The sequence below is a fragment of the Pelecanus crispus genome, chromosome 5 (genome assembly GCF_030463565.1).
Source record: "Pelecanus crispus isolate bPelCri1 chromosome 5, bPelCri1.pri, whole genome shotgun sequence".
Lineage (NCBI taxonomy): Eukaryota > Metazoa > Chordata > Aves > Pelecaniformes > Pelecanidae > Pelecanus > Pelecanus crispus.
In genome coordinates, this window is record NC_134647.1 from 2468179 (window position 1) to 2491047 (window position 22869).

A 22869-nucleotide genomic window follows, 5' to 3' on the forward strand; every position below is an offset into this window, starting at 1 on the left:
TAATGAAATAATACAGAATACTCACAGAGAAAAGAAAAATTCTTCAAATAATTTTGTTGTAATGAAAAAAATCAGATCATACATCAAGAAATCTCTTCCTCTAATTTTTTGCTTTTTTATTTTCATTGAATTCCAGTATTGATGTTACAACTACTAGAGCAACGTATTTCTCCAAAATTGTAATTTATATCAGTATGTTTGAAACTTAATCCAATGCTTTCTCATACTAGTCAGAAACAAAGGAACGCAAGATCCCAACTTTAGTTCTCTCTGTTGTTCAAGTTCTTTCACTGATTAGCCAACAACACTGTAATAATCTGACTAGTGACTAGCCATGACCCAGGCACTTTATGAACTTGACTAGTAGCTTTTCATAGTACTTTCAGTCTTGGGCTAATACTGTATATTCACACTTTCATTTGCTGCGTGACCAGTGAGTGGGGGAGAGACAGAAGAATACCCTCAAAATGGAGGAAGAAGAATATGAAGAAGTTGTGGAGGTAAGAAGAAAATCTGAGAGTAGAAATATTTGTTTCCTGCCTTGTGAGTGAATATATTAATCACTTTAATGAGACATTGCACATGAGCATAGATGGTTGCTTGCTGTTTGCTTTCTGAAAATTAGGGTATGATTAGACATCTATTAAATTCTTCAATCGGTAAACAACAATAACAACAACAAAGTTGCTCTCAGTGGACCAAAGTCTCCCTAGTTCCTGTCATAGTTTCTCTGCTTAACTAAGGATTGTAACCATCCCACACCTGCAACGCGAGGTTTTGTGATTACTCTTCTGCATAATTATAGATGCAGTGGGCCATGTCTTTTCCCTCCTGGCTTGCCCTCTGTCATCCAATCCATGCTAGAGAGGATGACTTTGGAAGCCACTTTCTAGCCTTGCCTCTGTGCCCACTGCAATGCAGAAATGCAGCAGTTTTGTGCCACCGAGGTACCGCTAACCCATTGAGCCTTAGAAGTTGCAGAGATGGAACTAGATTTAAACCTGTAGATGTCCATGGAGTTGCATCAGGGATTAATTTGCTGATAGGTCATTTAAACTTGCAGTTTTGTGCCTAATTATTTAGTCTCAGCAATTTGATTAAAAGAATCCCCAGGAACTGGGGAACCTACAGCTTACTATTACGAGCGAGTGCCATTGGAATAAGGACTGCTGTTGAAACAGTGTAAGAGGTTAACAAACAGTGTGGTCATACCAGTTGCATTATTGAAATGAAATTACATGTTATGAAATATATAAGTGATTATAACAAATTGTTCAGTGTTTGAGGAAAATAAGAAGATAGTACAAATGTAGACATCCCACAACTCTCCATCTCCACACTATATTCAATGGACTGTTGATTTCAGGCAGTGTTACGGCATTGAGCCCTGACTGCTGACTTTATAAATTTCAAATAGTGAATGAAGTGAAGTCAAATGGTTTGCCAGTTGAATTAGTTAAATGTGTTTCGGAAAATAAGCGTTACCGTTCATAAAGTCCGTTTTAAAGACATTGTACTACCTAGTTACAAAGACACCAACCCTTCATTAGGTTTCCTATTACCATGTTACTTGTAATTGCCTTTATGCTTCCTGAGCATTATGTGCTCTCTGTAACAAAAATGCGTATTTATTTGCTGTCAATGTTTATTTGTTGCTGCTGGAATTATGGTATGTTGGGCTTTTTGTCTACACAACTCTGTTTCGTTCTTGGTTTTTCATATTCACCGATTGCCTTCCTGTAACTACATCCCTAGGACAGACAGAGATGGTGCTGCTTTAGTAGCTCCCCTCCAGATACTCATAGTGAGAAGTTAAATAAAACAGGAATGATAGCATCTGGTACAACTTTAAGGCAGCTTACGCTTTTTCAGAGTTTTCTTAACTAGAATTCCACTTCTATATGAATCTCCTATTTTAAACCTATGACAGTTCTATCAGAAATTCATCTTCTGAAAGAGTAGAAAATTATTGCTGAATAATGAGTGGCTGAGAAGATTTCGGGGATTTTAAGACACTATTTTTTTCTTTTGCTGGCGTTATTACCCTGCACTGGACATTGTAGCCATTTGCGATGTGCAAAAAAACCGCAGTGAATGACACAAACCTTTGCTGCTGAGTTACTCGAGGCTTTCTGGAGGGTGGGTTAAATACGGTATAGGGCCAGTGAGCAGAAATTGCCTCAAAACAGCCCAATATGAGACAGCTTGAAAAGTACGGGCTAGTTACGTGAACCTAACTTTGAGGAACAACTCTGCGAAAAAGGCTTACATTTTCACGAGAATTTTTTTAGGGCTTGATCCAAAGGGCTTTCTGTTCCCACAGTTTTGGCATGTGACTCTGAGCAAATCATTGCTGAGGAGATTTTCAAAGATAAACCCCGCGGTTTACATTTTCTCCTTTCTGGAAGTCAGTGGCAAGTTAAGCACCTTTTCAATAAAATAGCTGCTGTTTACTACAGCGGATGGAGCAACATTTTTTTTTTTTTTTTTTTTTTTTTTCCCTTCACTAAGCAGCGAGGGGAGATGGAGGGCGAAGCCTCAGCGCGGCCGGCTCCCCTCAGCGCGTCCGCCACCTGCCGTGCGGCGCCATGACGGGGCGGCGCCACCGTGCGGCCGCCATTTGCTGCCTGCCCGCGAGCGGCGCCTCAGGGAGGGCCCGGGCCAGCGGCGAGCAGGGCGGCGGCGGGCGCAGCGTTGGCCCAGCGGCTCTGCTCGGAGCCGGCTCAGGCGCCTCCGGCTCCCGGCTGCTGTGGGGAGTAGAATCATAGAATAGAATCATGGAATAGTTTAGGTTGGAAAAGACCTTGAAGATCATCCAGTCCAACCATTAACCTAACACTGCCAAGTCCACCACTAAACCAATTAAGGGGAGAGTAGCAATTTCATGTTTCCTGGCTTGGGGGCTAGATTAGTTTTTAATGAAAGTAAAACTGGGAATCATTAAGGTTGGAAAGGATCTCTAAGATCATCAGTCCAACCATCAACCCAACACCCCCATGCCCACTAAACCATGTCCCCAAGTGCCACCTCTGCCCGTTTTTTGAACCCCTCCAGGGATGGGGACTCCCCCACCTCTCTGGGCAGCCTGTTCTGATGCCTGACCACCCTTTCCGTAAAGAAATTTTTCCTAATATCCAACCTAAACCTCCCCTGGCGCAGCTTGAGCCCATTTCCTCTCGTCCCATCGCTGTTCCTTGGGAGCAGAGCCCAGCACCCCCTCCCTGCCCCCTCCTGCCAGGAGCTGCAGAGCGATCAGGTCTCCCCTCAGCCTCCTCTTCTCCAGGCTGAACACCCCCAGCTCCCTCAGCCGCTCCCCACCAGCCCTGTGCTCCACACCCTGCCCCAGCTCCGCTGCCCTGCTCTGGACACGCTCCAGCACCCCAATGTCCTTCCTGTACTGAGGGGCCCAAAACTGGACACAGCATTCCAGGTGCGGCCTCACCAGCGGTGAGTACAGCGGGACAATCGCTGCCCCAGTCCTGCTGGCCACACTATCCCTGAGACAAGCCAGGATGCTGTTGGCCTTCTGGTGGGAAAGGCAAGCTGCCCCCAGGGGAGTGAAGCCCACGGAGCACTGCAGGCAGGCACGTAGCCCTTGTTGCCTCTCCAGCAGGAGATGTGTTCTGGTCAGGTCACTCAGTTGCACTGCAGGTTGCTGAAGGAAGAGGTGAGCAGGCTTTGCACCATCATGGAAGGTGTAGAAGAGGTCAGCAGCACCTTCATGGAAAGCAAGGGGCAGAGCCACACACGGCAAGGAAGGAGTGCCAGTTGGAGACCCTGGTTAAATGGCTGATGGAGGGTGGCTGTCAGCATGGAGAAGGGAGGAAGCTCATGGTTTCCGGCAACAGGAGGAAGATTTGTGCTCCCCCTGCAGCTCTGCCACTTCAGAGTAGATGTAGCACCCAGGGAACTTCTTTAGGCAGCTGGAGAAAGCTTCACAGGCACAGCCCTTGTGCTTATGGCTGGCTTTAACCACCCCAGTATCTGCTGGACGGGCCTGTGGCTGGGTAGAAGCAACCTAGGAGATTTCTGGAAAGTATTGGAGGTAAATTTCTTGATGCAGTTGATTGGTGAACTAACTGGGAGAGATGCTCTACTGGACACACTACTCAGGCAAGAAAGAACTCGTGGAAGATGCAAAGGTCAAGGGCAGCCATGGCTGCAGTGACTAAGAGACTGTGGAGTTGAAGATTCAGAGAGGAGTGAGCAAGATAGATAAACAGAATTACAGTCCCAGACTTCAGAAGAGCAGATTTGGGCCTGTTCAGGAACCTGCTTGGGAAGATCCCACGGGAAACAGCCTTGGAGGACAAAGGGGCCCAGGGGAGCTGGGTGATCCTCAAGAACAATTATCTCGGAGCACAAGAATGGTTCAGTCCAATGTGCAGAATCATTAATGCAAAAAATGAACAGATGTTCAGAATTACCAGGGGTACAAATGTGACTACATAGGTACCTATGAACTACAGTCCTGTTTCTCCAGAAGTGTGTTTTTAAAACAGCTTAACAGAAGCTACAATTTGCTATTCTGTATGACTGGCCTAACAATGATTTTTTTTTTCTCTTTTTTTAACAGTACTACATTGAAGAGACAATTATTGAGGAAGGTGAACCACATGAGGTAAAGGTCCCTGTGATGTTGCATGTGGAGTATATATGCATGTAATTAATGCATAATGCTAAATTAGTGGCCTTTTGTATTCTGAGGACTGATTTTTCATATTAAACACACAACTATCAGTGAACAGTTGCTTCTTAATACTTTATTTCCTCTGTTGTGGAATGATCCAGAGGACTCCTAGCTTGTTCTGAGTATCCTATCTGCCACTCTTTGGTTTCCATTAGAAGGAGTTGTGGGTGTGTCCATCAGAAAAGGACTGTGCTAATTTCTGTCCTGCCCTGTGTCTTGCTGATAGTCTTCCATTTGCTCCTGCCCAGCAGCTGTTTGCACGGGACCTGACAAAATGAAGCAACAGGTTACGTTAATAACAAGAAACACAGGCAGGAAGGTTACTTGGGTAACATATTGACCAAATCCAATCACTAATGTTAAAGATGAGCAGAATTATCGAGGATGTGAATGTGACTGGATATGTACATATGAACAACAGCCACATACATGCATCTTACTTAACCTTGTTATGAAGGGAAATCTAAAAAGATTCTGCCAGAAACCAATTTACATGTATCAGTTCTGTTCCATTCACCTTGTGTAATTTCATCGAAAAGTGGGTGGTTTGCAGATTTTTTTCATGTCATTGGTAACAAATACTTGAGTCACCAAGGACTTATTACCATAATTTGAAATTCTACTTATAAAATAGGTATAAACCAACTCTCTGCTATGTTACCATGAAATATTCTGTATGGCACAGGCTTATGCGGAAACAAAAGCTTAATGTTTCACTTTGTGAGTGTGTTTCCTTCCAAAGAAAGGATCTGTTCCCAAAGTCTTCCTTTGTTTTTAACGTAATAAAATACGATTTGATTAATACTGTTTGAGGAAGTAATCTAGGACTGCACTTTTGAAGGAAGACTGCCATCTTACTATTTTTCAGCTTAATTCATCCCCTGCATTCATCAGGTGTTCTAAAACCTGTAGCCAGACTGGATTTAAAGGGAACAATAACATAACTGATTATTTCTGTGTCTCATTTGCGTCAGGTTTTGAAAACAGTATTGTGGAATGAAGAATTGCATATGAGTACGAATGTCCTTGTAGCTAACGTGATCAGACCTTTTCCCATCAGCTCTAAATATAGTGTAATGCATTAGCATCATGTGGTCCTATGAGTTATCATATGAAAATAAAAGCTTTTTTTTTTCCACAAAATGCTGTATTTTGAGAATCAAGCCTCTCCAAGTTTTAGAAATATAGTACAACTTTTTATAAAAGCACATAGCTTCACTGTTTTGTTGTAAAGCTAACAGCAGGTAGTGCTGTTCACAGTGTTTGCCTAGACAGGTTTCAACCTCTCCAGTGCTTTTGGTGCCAAAACTTAGATGAACGCCTGTATATTTGAAAAGAGTTGTAAGAAGGAAACTTGTGGCGGTGCTGAAGTAGCTAATAACATCTTGGGACAGCACTAGTGAAACGCAGTTGATGTTCACATAGTAAACAAACCTTTTGTAATTTAACTTTTGTATACTCCTCTATTTAATGTTTAATGCTTGGTGTATTTTCTGGTCTGTCTTGTACTAATGCAAATAGCTATCAGAAATATGAGCCTCATGCATTCCCTTTTAAAGGTGCCTTTTTTTTTTTTTTTAAAGCTAACATGAAATAAAACTTGACACTTATTGAGGTGATTTTGGAGCACATTTTTAAGTCGTAATAACTTTTTAAATGCTTTTAATTAGAATCTTAGTATTAAAATTATTGCTTACAGCATGAATGTGTTGATAAACAAGTACATAAACCACTTAAATCCATTAAGGGCTTATTTCCAATGGATGCTTGATCAATTGATTATATAAGCATCTCAGCTATGTCTCTGCCATGGTTGTGATCTGGCTATGAGAAAATGTAGTTTAGTAGAAAAGGTGGATTCTGGGTATTTGTTCAGTCAGCTGGTGCATCATGTACTTACTACAAGATCCCAAAGACTTGGTCTTGTCTGTCTGCTGTGTCCTTTCCTTTCCTTTTGCAAGAAGAAGATAATCTCGTTGAATGACTGTATGCACCTTTGACCTGCTTTCACAACTTTCAGCAACGTGATGAGGGGCCCTGGCTGTGTGACGTGTGTCTTCAACGCATCATCAGCACTGAGAACATTTCTACACTTTGCTTTTAGTAGCTGGTGGTCCCACCTGAGAAATCCCCTGATGCCAGTGGGAGTTACGCATATAGAACAGAGGCAACAGGAGCCCCACTCTTCCGCCTCTCTGGAGAATAATTACATGACTTTGATACGGAAATCAGCCAGTCAGTTAATTCCTTGTGGGTTTTTTTAGGTTGGGTGATGTATAGTAGGCATACTGGGTAATCCCAGTAGGAAAAGTGTCACTGATTTTCTGTCTTGCAGGTGGTTCCTGGATAAGAACTGAGCATCCTTTTACTAGATATAGGGCAGGTGAAAAACTCATCTCATAAAACGATGATTTATAGTTATAAAGCAATTAATTTTTCTTTTTCTTTATTCCCAGGTGGTCACTGAGATCACTGAGACCATTAGCACAGACTTCACAGGTCCTAAAACTACCACCTATATTGTTGAGCATGAAAAACCTTCTGTTGAGGATGCAGCACCTCCAGTCAGAAAGAAGATAATACGGACAAAAGTGGACCCATCTAAGTTTTTGACACCTTACCTGCAACATAGTAATAAAATGAAGGACCTATTCAGTGAGGTAAATTGTTCCATGTCTTTTATTTCTTGAGGAACACCAACTTTGAAAATATTTAATAGGTATTATTGCAAACTTTCATGCTACTATTTTGTCTCCTGTACTTCATTGCATGATGTGTATTAATTAGTGTTATTTGCTTCTTTGAATCAGCCAATCTCTTGCCCGTTCCCTCCTTAAGTGCATAAGGTAATCATTAGGCACAAAAAGTGGCTTGAGGCGGATGGCTGAAGGTTGTCAGAGATGTCAGTTAATGGGACCCATGCACTATCTGACTTACATATCCAAGTGAAGGTTAAAATAAGCATAACTCTGCAAATGTAGTTGAGTAATGGCAGTTTGTATTATTCAATAATCTGCCCAAAATTCCTATACTAACCAGATAAATAAATCAATAATTGCTACATACATTTCTGCTAGAGCTTTAGGGTGTGTCTTAATTATATTTGTCATTATTTTCTTTCAGAACAAATATAAAGAAAAATATAGAAAAGAAAAAGGAAAGCCATATGCTTCTACAGTTGATACCCCAGAAATTCGGAGAATCAAGAAAGTGCAAGACCAGCTCAGTGAGGTAGTCATCAATTGTCATAAGAAAAAATATTTACTAAGTGGTAAAGAAGCAAACTGAGTCACAATTTTAAATGTTAGATAAGTGATAATTTTTTGATGATATTGTGTCAAGGCAATCTGAACGTTTAGCAGAAACTTTATCAGATTACAAGAGTGAGGAATACACAGCATATGACAATTTGAGTTCTGTGATGTAGGTTGCAATTTAGGCCTTTCAGGAAGGGAGATGTGATGGCTCCTTTTTAGCTGAATAATAGTTCTGTTTCATTGTGCCTAAAGAGGTTTGAAAATTTCTGATCAGAAGTTACAAGGCACAGGAGATGATGGCAATGCCCATGTCATTGAATTTGAAGGTTCCACACGCTATGTCCTGCAGTCATCATGAATGATGTGCCTGATGAATTTTTATTGCACTTAAATTGTGCACTGGGTAAATAAGCCTGGAATTTTGTTTTTAAAATGTGTTTAAACGTTTTTGTTCTCATAATGCAACTGAAAGTCAGCTTCGTAAAGAGATACTGGAAAAATGATGCTTAGATTCTCCAAGTGTTGCAAAATGAACTTCTGTACGCCTTATCATTTACTGTGGGATTTTCCAGGATGTGTTGTCCCCTCTGTGTGAATCCCACTCTTAGTGATCTGCCTTTGAAAGCTAGACCAAGTGCAATTGCCCCCCTGATGGAGTGCCTCTTGTTCTGGAAGCTAGCTCATCCTCCCCTCTTTTCTTTTAAGCAACGCTAGTCTACCTTTTAACAATACACCTCACGGTTTGGGAAACTGAAATCCACCTGCAAAAGCTTCTTAATTCTTCATACAGTAAATAGGAACAGTTGAGTCCCTAGGAATGGCAACCCCTAAAGCTGAAAGGGTAGTCACCTAACCTAACTGGTGTTCAGAAGAGTGAGCATTAAATCCTGCTCCACTCCTGACCTAGGATATATTGAGGAATGTGATGCAGCAACCCATGCACTAATGCTGACTGAGCCTGCTGTCAAGCTGGGAGCGGTATAACCGCGTTAGGATGATTTTTGTGCCCAAGCTGCTGGTTTGCCATGGTAATGTGGCTATGTTGTCTTTGGCACTACAGCTAGTGTTTACATGGTAATGGACTGTGAAATTGAGATATACTGCATAGCATGGAGACCTCTCTATCTCATTATAGCAGGTGGAAGTACTCTTAGAGAGAACTCTGTGATTACAGAAGGGCACTACCTCTAGCTTGGATTCACAGCTCTTGAAACTGTCTCAAAACTGCATTTCTTTCTCGGTTAATTCACAAAACCTGTTCGTTTCCATAGGCTTCATTCCTAAGGAGCAGCTAGTCCTAAATGCTTTATTGAATTCAGATTTTGGGTGTTCACAGTATTAAGTGTAAAAATGTCAATATTTTGCTTTTAAAAAAAACTCTCAGTTTTTGCTGTAAGAATAGATGTGTTTTCTTGTGCATTGATCTAGGTTAAATACCGCATGGCTGGTGGAGTTGCTAGAACTATTTGCCACATTGATGAAAAGGCCAAAGATATAGAACATGCAAAGAAGGTGTCACAGCAAGTGAGCAAGGTGAGTGAGTCCGGACTTTCTGGCAGGATTGTGAACACTAGTGGATCGTGAGGTTACTGATACGATTAAAGTTTTGAGCTCAGGGCACTAAAGCAGTGTTTATAGAACAGTTTAGAAGCACAGGGAGAGATAGCAGAGAAACTGATAAGGCAAGTATAAATATAGTCTTAAATGTTTGATGTCTTCAGGAGTCGCTGGTTTGAGACTTTCACTTTGAAAAAATCTTTAAAGCAGGTAGTTTCTTCACAAATGTAAACATTTTTCTAAAAATGGAGTAACCAACGTGCTGATCTTTCTTTCCAGGTGTTATATAAACAGAACTGGGAGGAGAATAAGGACAAGTACCTGCTTCCCCCTGATGCTCCAGAGCTTGTGAATGCAATAAAAAACACAGCACTGTTCAGTAAGGTAAGAAAAAAAAAATCACAGGTCTAGGCAGCTGAAGTGCAAGAAGCATTTCAAGTCAGAGATCAATTCATAATGGGTATTCTGGCATTTTTCTGTTTTTAAGAAACTCTATACCGAAGACTGGGAAGGAGACAAAACATTATTCTATCCATACAATGACAGTCCAGAGCTCAGAAGGGTGGCACAGGCTCAAAAGGCTCTGAGTGATGTAAGTATCAAAGCCTGATTGACCGTTGGGTCACTGTTACAGTGTAACTTGGTAGTCTTTTGGGTAGATATAAAAACTTCATAATGGAACAGAAAACAAAAATGCATAGGTGTGCACTGATAGCTCTGATAGTAGTGCTATTTCAGTAGGAAAGTATGCAGAGTATAAAGTATACTTTATATAGTATTAGAGTATAAATCCATTGGCAATATATATTCAATATGTACTCTATATTAGAGTATAAATCCATTGGCAATTTGATGCCGGATTATGAGTGAATGAAATAATTAATTTACGAAAGATCTTCTGAGGTAATCAGTAAGAAGACCTCAAGTATCTCTCAAAATGTGTGGAGAAACTCTCCAGGCTGGCTGTAAGCCCAGTTCACTGTTGTGGGTCTACGAATCTGTCTCTCTAAAACAGTGATAAGAAAAGTCAGGAATCTGTGAGGCTGTGTGATTTGCTGATACTTAGCTGCACAGAACTCTTCAACAGAGGATTTCAGGTCTCACTTAAAATTTCACTGAATTTCACAGATGTCCAGAAGTTCCCTAGTCCGTGTTTATCAGAAGTAACAGTGTAATAGACTTGAAAACTTTTCCAGGGAACAGATTCTTTTTCACTGTCTCTTATCAAGAGACTGCTCAGTAGTCTTCCAGAATACATTGATTGGAAGAGTTTATGCTGCAGTAGCTGTGGACAGGAACTACTTTTGTTAGTGGTGGCGTTAGCAGAGTTAAGAGTACATGTTCTGATGCTTAAGTTGGTAGTTATTGTAAATGTTTACTTCTTTCATATTTTCAGATTGTCTACAAAAAAGGGCATGATGAACGAAAATCTAAATATACTCCTCTGCCAGATCCACCTGATGTGGAGCAAGCCAAGAAAGTGACAAGGCAGCTGAGTGATGTGAGTAGAACGCAGGGCTCTTCTTTCTGTAGAAACCACACTTTGGAGTTAGAGAGGCAAAAAGGTAGCAAAAGAAAGGGAAGGCAAAAGAAAAGACCAGAGCTCATATGAAGTCCCCTTTGATTTTCAGTGGTGAAAGTCAGTTCCTTTCTTCCTCAAATGTCTCGGAGAAAGTCCTGCCCAGTCTCAGGTGAAAGGCTAAACTTTATTCTTGTTGGTGACTCTAGTTTTCATAAAACATTTCTGCTTCTACCATACACACATTACTTCCCATTGTCCCTCTTTTTTTTTTTGTCTCCCGCTTTACACTTTCTGTGTTTTCAGGAGAAAATAGTAAACAACATCCGTTTCACTGCTCTCTTAAATGTAAACAAGGACATGTAAATGAGTGAGTTACTTGCTTACAAGGAATAACCCCATTTTGCTGAAAAATTGTCTAGGCTAACTGTGCAGAACACATTCTAGATGTTCATTTCAGTGCCAAACTATTGTGCACGTACATATCCCAAGCATTCTTAAGTTCATGGATACCAATCAGTGGAGATGTCTGGCAACTTAGATAACCGTTTCCTGATTTGCACACCAAATTAACAAGTAACATTCAACATTACATTCCGTAACTGTGTGGCATAAGTAGAAAAGACTCTAGCACCAGTCCTTGTCAATGCATTTTAGGTATACTTAGAATAAAACACAGCTGAGGAGTGCAGGAGGTGAAGTGAAATACAGGAAGACCAATTTTTGCTGAAGAAGCTGGAACTCAGTCACATAATCTTGTAAGACAGAAGTAGGATTTTAACTCAGTTCGGAGTTTAGCTATTACGATGAGGATACGCATGATTTTATTGCTGTGTATTGAAAATTATTTGCTGTTCAAGATTAGGGAGCTACAGTATCCACTTATGGTTGCAAAGCCACTAAAAAAATGTTGTACTGAACCCATTTGGAAGGTGAAAGAAGGTAGTATTTAATTTAGAAAAATTTCTTGAATCTTACTCTTCCATAGCTTAAAAACTAAATTGTCATCAAGAAAATTTCTAGACAAGTGAAAAGCAAGATCAGTATCATAATTATTTGTAATGAATAAAACAATAAGCTATATATGTGTATCTAAAACAATAAAATATAGAATTTTTTTAAGGTTGTTTTTGGCATATATGTTCTCTATCTGTGTGGTAACAATTAAAAAGGCATTGGAAAAGTTGTATTTTCTGTGACCAGCAATGCAACTGAGGCTGAAAATGCATTTGGAACATTGAGTCAAAACTCGGGAAGATGTTTTGTTATCAGACAGACAGGAACTGTCTGTTTAAACAGTTGATAATTGACTTCCATGTGCTTGAATATAGTCTAATAGAAATCACATATACCAGGCAATCCATATATTAAAAAGGTTTTCTTATAACAAGTTTCACCAGCAATAACAATAAATTCCTGTTTAACCAATGGGCAATCCTATGTCCCAATATTATGTGACCAGTGAGAAAACAGAACTAAAGGAATATGTTAGTGATGTCTCATAGAGAGATTTTCTTATTAATAACTGTCTTCTCAAAGAGGTGAGTTATTTCACCTATTTATCCTTTTTTTTGCTCAGGGAAGGTACTAAGAGAAATAACTGAATACTGAAGTGGTTAGGCCAAACCATATTTAAGGTGTTTTTGACAATAACTGATATAAGGCAGATGTAAAATGTGAAGCAACTTTATAAAGAAGACTTTTTAAAACAAATCTGTCAAGTGAAAATTGAGCTGTATCTTGGGGATTAAATTTTATTTTTTGATTTCATTATAGGTTATTTACCATGAGGACTATAAAAACAAGATCAAAGGCAAGTGGAGTCAAACTCCATGCTATGATGTTGCAATTGCGAAAATGAATGCAGAAAATATAAGTATGGTAAGTGAATTCTTCAGAAACTCTTGAAATGAAAAGCTTTATCCTCTGTTTATGTTAACCCGGAAAATACTGATTAATTTTGCCTGCTCCATTTGTGGTATTCCTCTTTTCCTAAATAAGCTACTTTGTGGATGTCTGATCTATAATGTAAGTGCATTTGATACGTTGTTATCTGTTTGTGTCTCCTCCTAACAGAAAAAATACCAGGAAGACTTTGAAAACATCAAAGACCAAATCTACTTTATGCAGACTGAAACTCCAGAATATGAAGCTAATAAGCGAGTTTCAAATAATGTCAGTAAGGTATGTTACGTGTGCTCCCATTGGTTTAGCTTGAGTACGTAGTTCTGCAGTCAGGCCAGTTTGTGCTGAAACTGTTTTGTCAAGCGTCAAAAATATTTTATTATATACAAAGATGTACTCTTGTGTACTTTCCACTAGGAAGCTTATAACAACTCCTAGCCATGCTTATGATCTTCCCCAATAGTACCCATGAAGTCGAATTTTCTTTCAGTGAAGTACAATTTGCTTCATTGTTTGTTCTGATTATGTTATGTGCCTGATTTTTAGTTGGAACAAATCAATACTGTTAACCAAGACCAACCTGAGCTAGCTGAATTTGGCTCAGTATTTTCATATTTATTCATCCTTGCTCAGTGTTTCTCAGTGATGTTGTGCTGGCCCACCTTTGTTCAAAATACAGAATTCGTTTGGCTTCTGCATTTTCTGCGACAGTATATGCATCAGCAAAGACAATCTTATGTCATTCATTGTAAGAATGTGATTATTCTGAGATGTCAACTGATGTTTGAAAAATTACAATGTTTGGAGAGGGACTTAGAATTGGGGACATCTACTAAATAGCTCTCACTTGTCTTCTGACCCTTCCTCCCATCTTATCATCCATGCACTCCTCTGATCCGAGTGCCTTTCATGGTCCTTTGCCATCATGAATCATAAGTTAAAAAACAGGGAAAATTTTCCTGAAAAGTTCTAGACGATATAGGTTAGTGAGTGTTTGGCTTTTAGTACTGATTTTTAAAACGTCACCCTTTTTTTTTTTTTAATTTTTTTAAAGGTAAAATACAGAGCAGACTATGAAAAGAACAAAGCTATTGCAGATTATAATGTGCTTCCTGCTACAGAGAACCCATTGCTGAGGCAATTAAAAGCTGCAGGAGATGTGCTGAGTGATGTAAGTATTATCAAAGTACAGCTGGATGATTTTCAGTCATGGACAATAAACCAAACTTACCATTTCTTCACAAAGCTTCTCCTTTGGATCTCTTAATATTTTTAGTTTTATAGACCAGTATTTGTCACGAGATACCACCAACTAGAACGGTGTATATAAGGAGCATTGAAAATGAAGATAGAAACCTAGAAGTGTGGAGGTTTTTATAACAAAATTTCCGAAGAAACACCTGAACTACACAGCATGGCTCTGCCTTGAGTGCTGTCCTATTGGTACATGTATTTATGTACCACAGCAGAGTGTAACAAGCAGAGTGTAACAATAGCTGTGGCATGTTTTGGGGATAGCTAATTATTGTATAGTTCATTTAGATCCCTGCGGAAAATGGATCACAAGATGACAGTTTTAAGGAACTTCAACTGATGCCAGTAATGATAAAATATGTGGTACTTTTACACATCCATATATATTGTATTCTAGTTACTCACTGTCATGGCTTTCTCAATTTCTCTCTTCATGCTGTTTTCATCTGTAGGGAAAGAGAGTGCGTATTTCTCAGTGTCAGAAGTTCAAAACTCATTAGTCAGACCTTTCTGTATTCCCTTACAAACCTAAGAGGCACTAAAAAAAGTTTTTTTACAAAATCATTGGGAAAAAGTGCCATCTGTTTTTCAGTCTTCTGGGGGAGCTTTTCTTTGCAATCATTTCACAGTTTTACTCTTGTCATTTTTAATGTGTTGTGAGTGAGGGAAATTTACTTCATTATCTGACATTATTTTCTTTTGCAGAAACTATACAAAGAAGCCTATGAACAATCAAAAGGAACCAGCATGAATTACTGTGACACACCGAAGTTCCAGACTGATACTGCTCTGAAGAATTATAGTGACGTATGTATTGGATTAACGTTATGTCATTCAGGACTGACGCTCTTGATTACTTTTGTTGATCAACTTGTGATTATTTTTCCAGGTAAAATATAAAGATGCATATCAAAAGAATATTTTAGGACACTATTTGGGCAGCTTTGAGGACCCACATCATACACACTGCATGAAAGTTGAAGCTATGAAGAGTGATGTAAGTGTGGCAATCATTCTGTTTTCACCATCACACTTTCATTTCAGAGAAAGCTCAGTTATGGTTTCTTACTGAATGTTGATTTTATTCCTAGAAAAATTACAAAGCAGAATATGAGGAGGATAAGACAAAATGCTACTTCCCTCAGACCATAACTCAAGAGTACGAAGCTATTAAGAAGTTAGAGCAGTGTAAAGATGTAAGTACGGGAAAGTGGTGGTTACCAAGTAGCCAATTACATGCAGAGTGTCTGCTGCTGAGGCATGTAGAAATCTGCAGAGTGATTCCTGTTAACTTCCATGATTTTGAATATGGCCTTATTAGCATATGTGACTTTTAAAACCCGTATTCATCTGTATTTTAGAGCCTTTTGTGACATCTAGTGATCAAGACAGATATAGCACAGTCTTTTTTTTAAGAAGTTAAAACATAAAATTAGATGAATAGTACCAACATGAAGAATGAACCTCAAGCATTTACCTGCTTAAGTCAACATATTTTTACATTAATACTTTAAAAGCACTTTAGTTACTTTATTAAAAGTAATTTTATTTACTTTAATCAATACTTGGAAAATACTTTAAATATATATTTGTGTATAATATGCAATATACTGTATCATATAGGATACATTATAATATTTATATACCTACTCAAAATATTTTACATTAATGCTTTAAAAATGCTTTAAAAAATTTATTTCCTCTCTGATTATGTTAAAAAGTAACATGAGAAGCATTGTGCATGACAGTGCTTATCTGCATGCGTGCTGTAACTGCTAACTATCCCAAGTAAAGCTACATTGCTGTCTTATAAAATACTTCTGCCTATATACATTTTCTGCAAATATATTCATTATTCTCCTTCAGCACACCTACAAAAAGCATCCTGATCAAACCAAATTTACTCAAGTGACTGACTCTCCCGTACAGAAGCAGGCAGAGATCAATAGCAGACAGCTGAGTGATGTAAGTAAATTTAGAAAACATGTTGCTACACTCTGATGTTATCAGTTTCTGCCCCATGGCCACCTTCACTCTATCATCCAGTATTAAGAGAACTCCTGAAATGAATGTGTAAGTGAATGTGTGTGCATATACACACATACAAGCACAAAAACTGTGTGTACTCGCAGTTCTGTTCCAGTGGAAGATCACCTGGAAATCAGATTGGTTTAGTTTTTCAAGTGGCTGTTCATGTCAAGGTTTAGTGTGTATGTTTGTAATTTTGTTTATGTCCATCATTCTTAATGTATTCTTCACACCAGTTAAGTCAATGGGGTTTATACCATTCACTTGGCAAGGACTAGGATTTCATCTGTCTGTCTTAGTGAGTGAGATAACATGAGATCTTTAAGTTGTGTCACAGCATTATTAAGCATTTACAATCTATAAACTTTGGTCTGCTAAATTTATTTATTTTTCTTTGCAGATAGCATATAAATCCAAAGGTGAAGAAATTATTCACAAGTACCACCTCCCTCCAGATGTGCCCCAGTTTATACAGGCTAAAGTTAATGCCTACAATATTAGTGATGTAAGTATATTTTAAATCCAGAGTTCTTGATTCAACTTACAATATGAAGTTTCTGTTAGCTAGAAACCGTTCATTCAAAATTCACCTTTTCTTCCAGAACTATTACAAAACGGGATTGGAAGAATTAAAATCAAGGGGATATGATCTAAAAAGTGATGCTATTCCTATCCGAGCTGCCAAGGCTGCTAGGCAGGCCGCCAGTGATGTAAGTACATCCTTCCTAAAGGAACTGTTTAATGTATAAGAGTTTACTTAAACAATGTTTGCTATTATGTTTATTAGGGATATCTGAAGGATAACTTCTTTATTGCCTTTTTTGAGCATGTTATTGGACGTATTTAACACAGTTATACTTTTATTGGTGTTTCATTGCTTCACTAATGTATTTGTATAATTACACTTTGAAAAGGCTGTTTCATTATGTAATTCTCTGTGAATAAACAGGCTATCTTGCACTCCAGTATGGTTAAGGAAAATCATGAGGAGTAGGTCAGTAGTGACAGCTCCATGAGCAATGGACCCCTGAATTCTCTCTGTCCTTAATTACAGGCCTGATCATAAATGAGATGAAAGACTCCAGGACATGACTGGGTTTTGGGTAGATTCTTGGGGATGACCTTGTGGAAGTCCCTTGGTATTTTAAGACTCCTCTCCCTTTTATGATCAGTACGAGTGAGATAATACTACTTTGAAAGCTAACTAACTGGTTCGTGTAGCAGTGAATTGTAGAGAGATACGTGTCTGGTTTTATTAAGATGTATGGTCACGGACTTAAATGTGAGGGATACTCTGTAGAAAACAAAGGGTAGCCTTTGCTTTTAATTTACTTATTGCTAAGTTACTACACTGAAGATAATATTCTCCATGTTCTATTATATTCTAACAGGTTAACTATAAAAAAGCCTATGAACTTGCCAAGGGTAAACTCGTTGGTTTCAAGAGCCTCCAAGATGATCCCAAACTCGTTCATTATATGAAGGTAGCCAAGATGCAGTCTGAGCGAGAGTACAAGAAAGATTACGAGAAAACAAAAACTAAGTACAACATTCCACTGGATATGGTCAATGTTGTTGGTGCCAAGAAGGCTCAAGAGATTGCCAGCAATGCTAATTACAAGAACCTCGTACACCACTATACTTACTTACCAGATGCAATGAATGTGGAGCTGACCAAAAATATGATGGAGATTCAGAGTGATGTAAGTAAAACCTCATGTGAACAGAATGTTTTTGAGATGCCTCAAGCAAAAACTGTGAAGACTCAGGAGACATCCCTGAACTGTTTTTTTCTAATTCCTAACTTCTAAACCATTGTTTTCACTCCTTTATTAGAATGCGTACAAATCAGATTATAATAACTGGATGAAAGGCATTGGTTGGATCCCCATTGGCTCCCTAGAAGTAGAAAAAGCTAAAAAAGCTGGAGATGCCTTGAATGAGAAGAAATATCGTCAGCATCCAGACACCATTAAGTTTACAAGTGTGGTGGACTCTCCAGTAATGGTCCAAGCCAAACAGAATTCAGTTCAACTCAATGATGTAAGTAGAGAAAGAAATGGGTGTTATAGTAGAGATGTATCTACTGGAGAGCTGAGCATTGTCTTTAAAGTTTTTTGAAGTACTATTAACCTGAAAGTGCTTCTCTGTGTTGTCATTGTTTTGTGCTCTGATTTTGCCTGAGTAATTTCCTGGTATAAGTCTGCAAAGACGTATGGAAATCATGTGACTCTTTCAGTTCACATCAGCTGATTCTGTCCATTTATATTTTAAGTATATTTGAAATACATTTGAATTAAGAAATGTGAAATTTTCAAGTTGTTTATTGATGTTTTACCACCTACAATAATGAATGAGTTACAGAATGTTTGATGAATCGCTGTTGTGATTTGTCCATTTGTCACATATTTGTCCATCACTATAAGCCAGCAAGCTTTGTTTTATGTTACACTCTCCTACCATCCCTTATTATTCCACTCTTTCAGAAATGGGTTTTTATGCCCATTAAAGGGCTTACTTTTACTGAGTAAAGACTGCATAGAGCTTTTAGGGTGTGTTCCTTCTATCAATAAGATCAACAATTCTGTATGAAAAGTGCAGCCTCAATCTTTATGAGATAGGTGCCAATGTACATTTATTTGCAAAATCAAACATAAACCCTCAGTTAATTTACAGTGAGCCAGGGCTAGCTATACAAGGAAAAAAGGATTTATTTCTGTATCATATATTTTACAGAAACTATACAGATCTTCTGGAGAGGAAGTTAAACATAAATATACTCTTACCCCAGATGTTCCACAGTTTATCCAAGCTAGATACAATGCAGCTAACATCAGTGATGTAAGTGACTTCTTTACAACATGTTTTACATATTGTTAATGAATTTTTGAGTAGTATGTTACAGATGCACTCATACTGCAGATTCACTGATAATGCAGTTCTATGTAATCAGCTTGTGTCACTGTAATTTTTCATTCTTGGTGTCGTTTGAATTTCCAACTAGATACCATTTAATCATGTAATAATTTAATTAATTTAATTAATAGATAAATCTGTTCTCATAAATGAAGACTGATAGTTGTATATGATCCCCACTGCATCTGGTTCTAAAGAATTGCCTGGAGTATCTTAAGAATAGCTTTGACTTGCATATAGTTCATGTGATTACTAGGTTTTCTTTTTTAGAAACTTACTGGATTTTCTTTTTTAGGCATATTATAAACAAGACTATCATGATCTAATAGCTAAAGGGAACAATGTGTCAGTTGATGCTATTCCAATTACTCGGGCCAAGGCTTCAAGAAACATTGCTAGTGATGTAAGTATCTATTCCAGGTATGCTTTTCTTAGGCATTTAGTGAAAAAGTTGTCCATTACAGGCCATATAGTAGACCTCATATGTTGCACAGGTCTCACTAGAGTCAATATTATGAGAAAGAGACTCTTAGTCTTTCCCAAAGGCTTAGTTTGTGTAGAACTTATTTTATGCTCATCTTGTTTGCTTTAGATAGGCAAATGCACTGTGTTTCTTAGCCTGCTTTTCACAGGAGAAATTAAATCAATAGTTCTTGCAATCATTCTGTGACAAATTTCTGAAAATACTCTACATTAGCACCTATTTACAGACCACGAGACAATATGTGCTAAGGGTGCTTTTGGTTATACAGTGGGGTATGGCTTATACATGAATCGGAAGGCCTTATAGTGCAAATTGCATAAAGTGGGATATGTTTCAGTGGTTTCATATAACTAGAGGAAGCTGTCCAGTCACATTCCATTTGTTTGCTATTGCTTTCAAATGACTGAGAAGGATTGTCTCAATTGTTCTGATATTTTTCATACACCTTTCAACACAGGAATACTTAGAAAACATTTTCTTTTCCTTACAAGAAAAGCTAATGTTGATAAATCTTATTGTGGCGTGTGTAACCTGTTATGTACAGGTGGAACAAGAAAAGCTAATGTAGGTACAGTCGCTGGGTGTGCCATTTAGGAGAGCTTATCTTTCTGAACTGCTTGCAGCTTCTTATTCCAGTGAAAGACATGAGAGCTTTTCTTTTCTTTTCTTTTGCATTAGTGTGGACATCAATAGCCATGCCACAGTACATTTGATCTCTTTCCTCTGTTTCTAGTATAAATATAAAGAAGCATATGAAAAGTCTAAAGGAAAACAGGTTGGTTTCAGAAGCCTGCAAGATGACCCTAAGCTTGTCCACTACATGAACGTAGCAAAGATTCAGTCTGACCGTGAGTACAAGAAAGACTATGAGAAGAGCAAGACTATCTATCATGCACCTCCTGACATGTACAGTATCCAGGCTGCTAAACAGTCTCAGGATGTAGCTTCTAATGTCCACTACAAGAACCTGATCCATCACTACACTTACCTGCCAGATGCCATGGATGTTGAGCTTGCGAAGAACATGATGCAAATTCAGAGTGATGTGAGTATTTCAATGACTGCAATTTCATGGAAGTTTTCCTGCACACTGTGAAAAATAACATAAGAGTTTATATTTCATGAAAGTTGCCATTACTGTATGGGAATGGTCTGTTTTTCTTATGTCTTGGGGAAAATTGTTAGAAGTTTTATCAGCTAAAGGTGGCATTTAGAAATACCAAATTCCAGGTGAGTTCTACTCAGCAGAATTTTGATGTTGGCCTATCAGTGGAGAGCAGACTTCTGGAATATTGAATTCAAATGAACTTTTTTTTCACATTTTCTCAGAAAACTTTATTTTGCAGCCAACATAATTTTGTTTTATTCTTTAAGGCTTCTTTTAAGTTGCCTTCCTTTGTCTTCACATGAGATAGATATGATAGTGTAGTTGGACTATTATTAACTATTTAGGATGAAGGAGTGGACAAAACGTAGCTATTGATATTGTTAGAAATACATTCTGGAGATCTCTAGTGTAGGAGATCTATCCTAGGACCTTCTTGGTCCTTCTTGCAGATACAGAATTTTAAGTGGTTGGCTGGGCGTGCATGGTTGCACTCTGCACCTCTTTGTATACTGTGGAATTTGACTCTGTATGGGTCCCTGTGGAGGACCACTCATTTTAGAGTTAGAACATGGAAGGGTCTTAAAAAAGGTTGTCCACAATATCCTTGCACTCAGACTGTGCATTAACCCTGTCTGAATGTTTATATTGGATAACCTTCTGCATATTTTGTAGCTAGGATAAATTTTTCACTTATGGTCTGTGAATTCTACATATTTTACTGTAGGAGGAACTATAGGAAGAGAACCAAAAATTGAGCCTCTGCTCTGTGGACCTTTGTATAAGGTCAGGTCTCACAGAGTCTGCTGAAATACAGAACGAATGAAACCATGTTAAATGGTCACCTTAGGGTAGTTTAAAAGTTATTAAGAATTGAAGGTTGGTGAAATTTTTCACATGGGTAAAAGAAAAGGAAGGTTAGTAAACACTGAAGGAATGTTACAGTTTATAAGAAATAAATGATGAAGAAAAAAATACGATAGCTCATTTTCTTCCTCATGAAATGAGAAGCATAAAAAATATCTGTTGTTCCTTTCAAGAATTTGTGAGTATTTCCTGCTAATGTAGAACACACTAGCTAGGCTGTGTGATTATTCTTTTAAACAGAATTATTACAGTTCTGTGGGAAAATCTTGGTCCATGTTGGCTTTCTCTCCTTCAGAATGCATACAAACAAGAGTATAACAGCTGGTTCAAGGGTATTGGATGGAGTCCTCTCGGTTCTCTGGATGTTGAAAAAGCTAAAAAGGCTGGAGATGCATTAAATGAAAAGAAATACCGTCAGCACCCAGACACCATCAAATTTACAAGCATACCAGATTCAATACCAATGGTTTTAGCTCAACACAACACCAAGCAACTGAGTGATGTAAGAAATTTTTCATTATTAATGCAATATAGTGATTTTATTTTTTTACCGTATTTATGATTTATATATTACTGTCTGATATTCCATCTAAAAAAACCTTTAAATTTGAAAAGCTGTAAAAATAGTAAAATTGCAATTTGTTGGTAAGAATTAAGCATTGTTGCATTGTCTCTATTTGTTAACACTGTTACCTACCTTGTACTTGTCAACAAGTTTTTGTTTATTTTTCCTTGCAGGTAACATATAAGCAAGAGGGTGAAAAAGTAAAGCACAAATACACCCTGGATCCTGATGTTCCTCAGTTTATTCAAGCCAGGGTCAATGCCTTCAATTTGAGTGATGTGAGCATATAACCAATAGTTTATTTATTTGTCATTTACTTAATAGAAAAAAACCCTTTTATTTATTTGTGCTATGATATTGAATATAGAAATGCACAAGCTCTGAATTCAGCTAAACTTTTACTTCTAGAAGTCAATGAGTTTTCTGCTTGTTAAGCAATTTTTTAAACTGTCTGAGCACTCATAAACACATTTCAGTGCTTTCTTAGAATCATAGAATCATAGAATCATCTAGGTTGGAAAAGACCTTTAAGATCATCCAGTCCAACCATTAACCTACACTACCAAGCCCACTCTAGACTAATCAAGGGTAGACCAGACTAAACCATATCCCGAAGTGCCACATCTACCCGTTTTTTAAACGCCTCCAGGGATGGTGACTCCACCACCTCTCTGGGCAGCCTGTTCCAATGCCTGACCACCCTTTCCGTAAAGAAATTTTTC

General features: G+C 38.2%; 1 protein-coding gene across 1 annotated transcript in view; it reads left to right on the forward strand.

Moving 5' to 3' along the window:
- The first annotated feature begins 467 nt into the window (after positions 1-467).
- NEB (nebulin) overlaps positions 468-22869 on the forward strand; it is a 125448-nt gene continuing 103046 nt past the window's right edge. Inside the window, exons 1-24 of the mRNA XM_075711405.1 lie at positions 468-500; positions 4577-4621; positions 7147-7350; positions 7814-7921; positions 9376-9480; positions 9784-9888; positions 9992-10096; positions 10901-11005; positions 12800-12904; positions 13100-13207; positions 13983-14099; positions 14888-14989; positions 15072-15179; positions 15274-15378; positions 16049-16147; positions 16611-16715; positions 16813-16920; positions 17602-17913; positions 18047-18253; positions 18947-19051; positions 19422-19529; positions 20344-20655; positions 21878-22084; positions 22321-22425. Of these exons, the coding sequence (XP_075567520.1) occupies positions 468-500; positions 4577-4621; positions 7147-7350; positions 7814-7921; positions 9376-9480; positions 9784-9888; positions 9992-10096; positions 10901-11005; positions 12800-12904; positions 13100-13207; positions 13983-14099; positions 14888-14989; positions 15072-15179; positions 15274-15378; positions 16049-16147; positions 16611-16715; positions 16813-16920; positions 17602-17913; positions 18047-18253; positions 18947-19051; positions 19422-19529; positions 20344-20655; positions 21878-22084; positions 22321-22425 (3123 nt within the window). The remainder of the gene's footprint in view (positions 501-4576; positions 4622-7146; positions 7351-7813; positions 7922-9375; positions 9481-9783; positions 9889-9991; positions 10097-10900; positions 11006-12799; positions 12905-13099; positions 13208-13982; positions 14100-14887; positions 14990-15071; positions 15180-15273; positions 15379-16048; positions 16148-16610; positions 16716-16812; positions 16921-17601; positions 17914-18046; positions 18254-18946; positions 19052-19421; positions 19530-20343; positions 20656-21877; positions 22085-22320; positions 22426-22869) is intronic.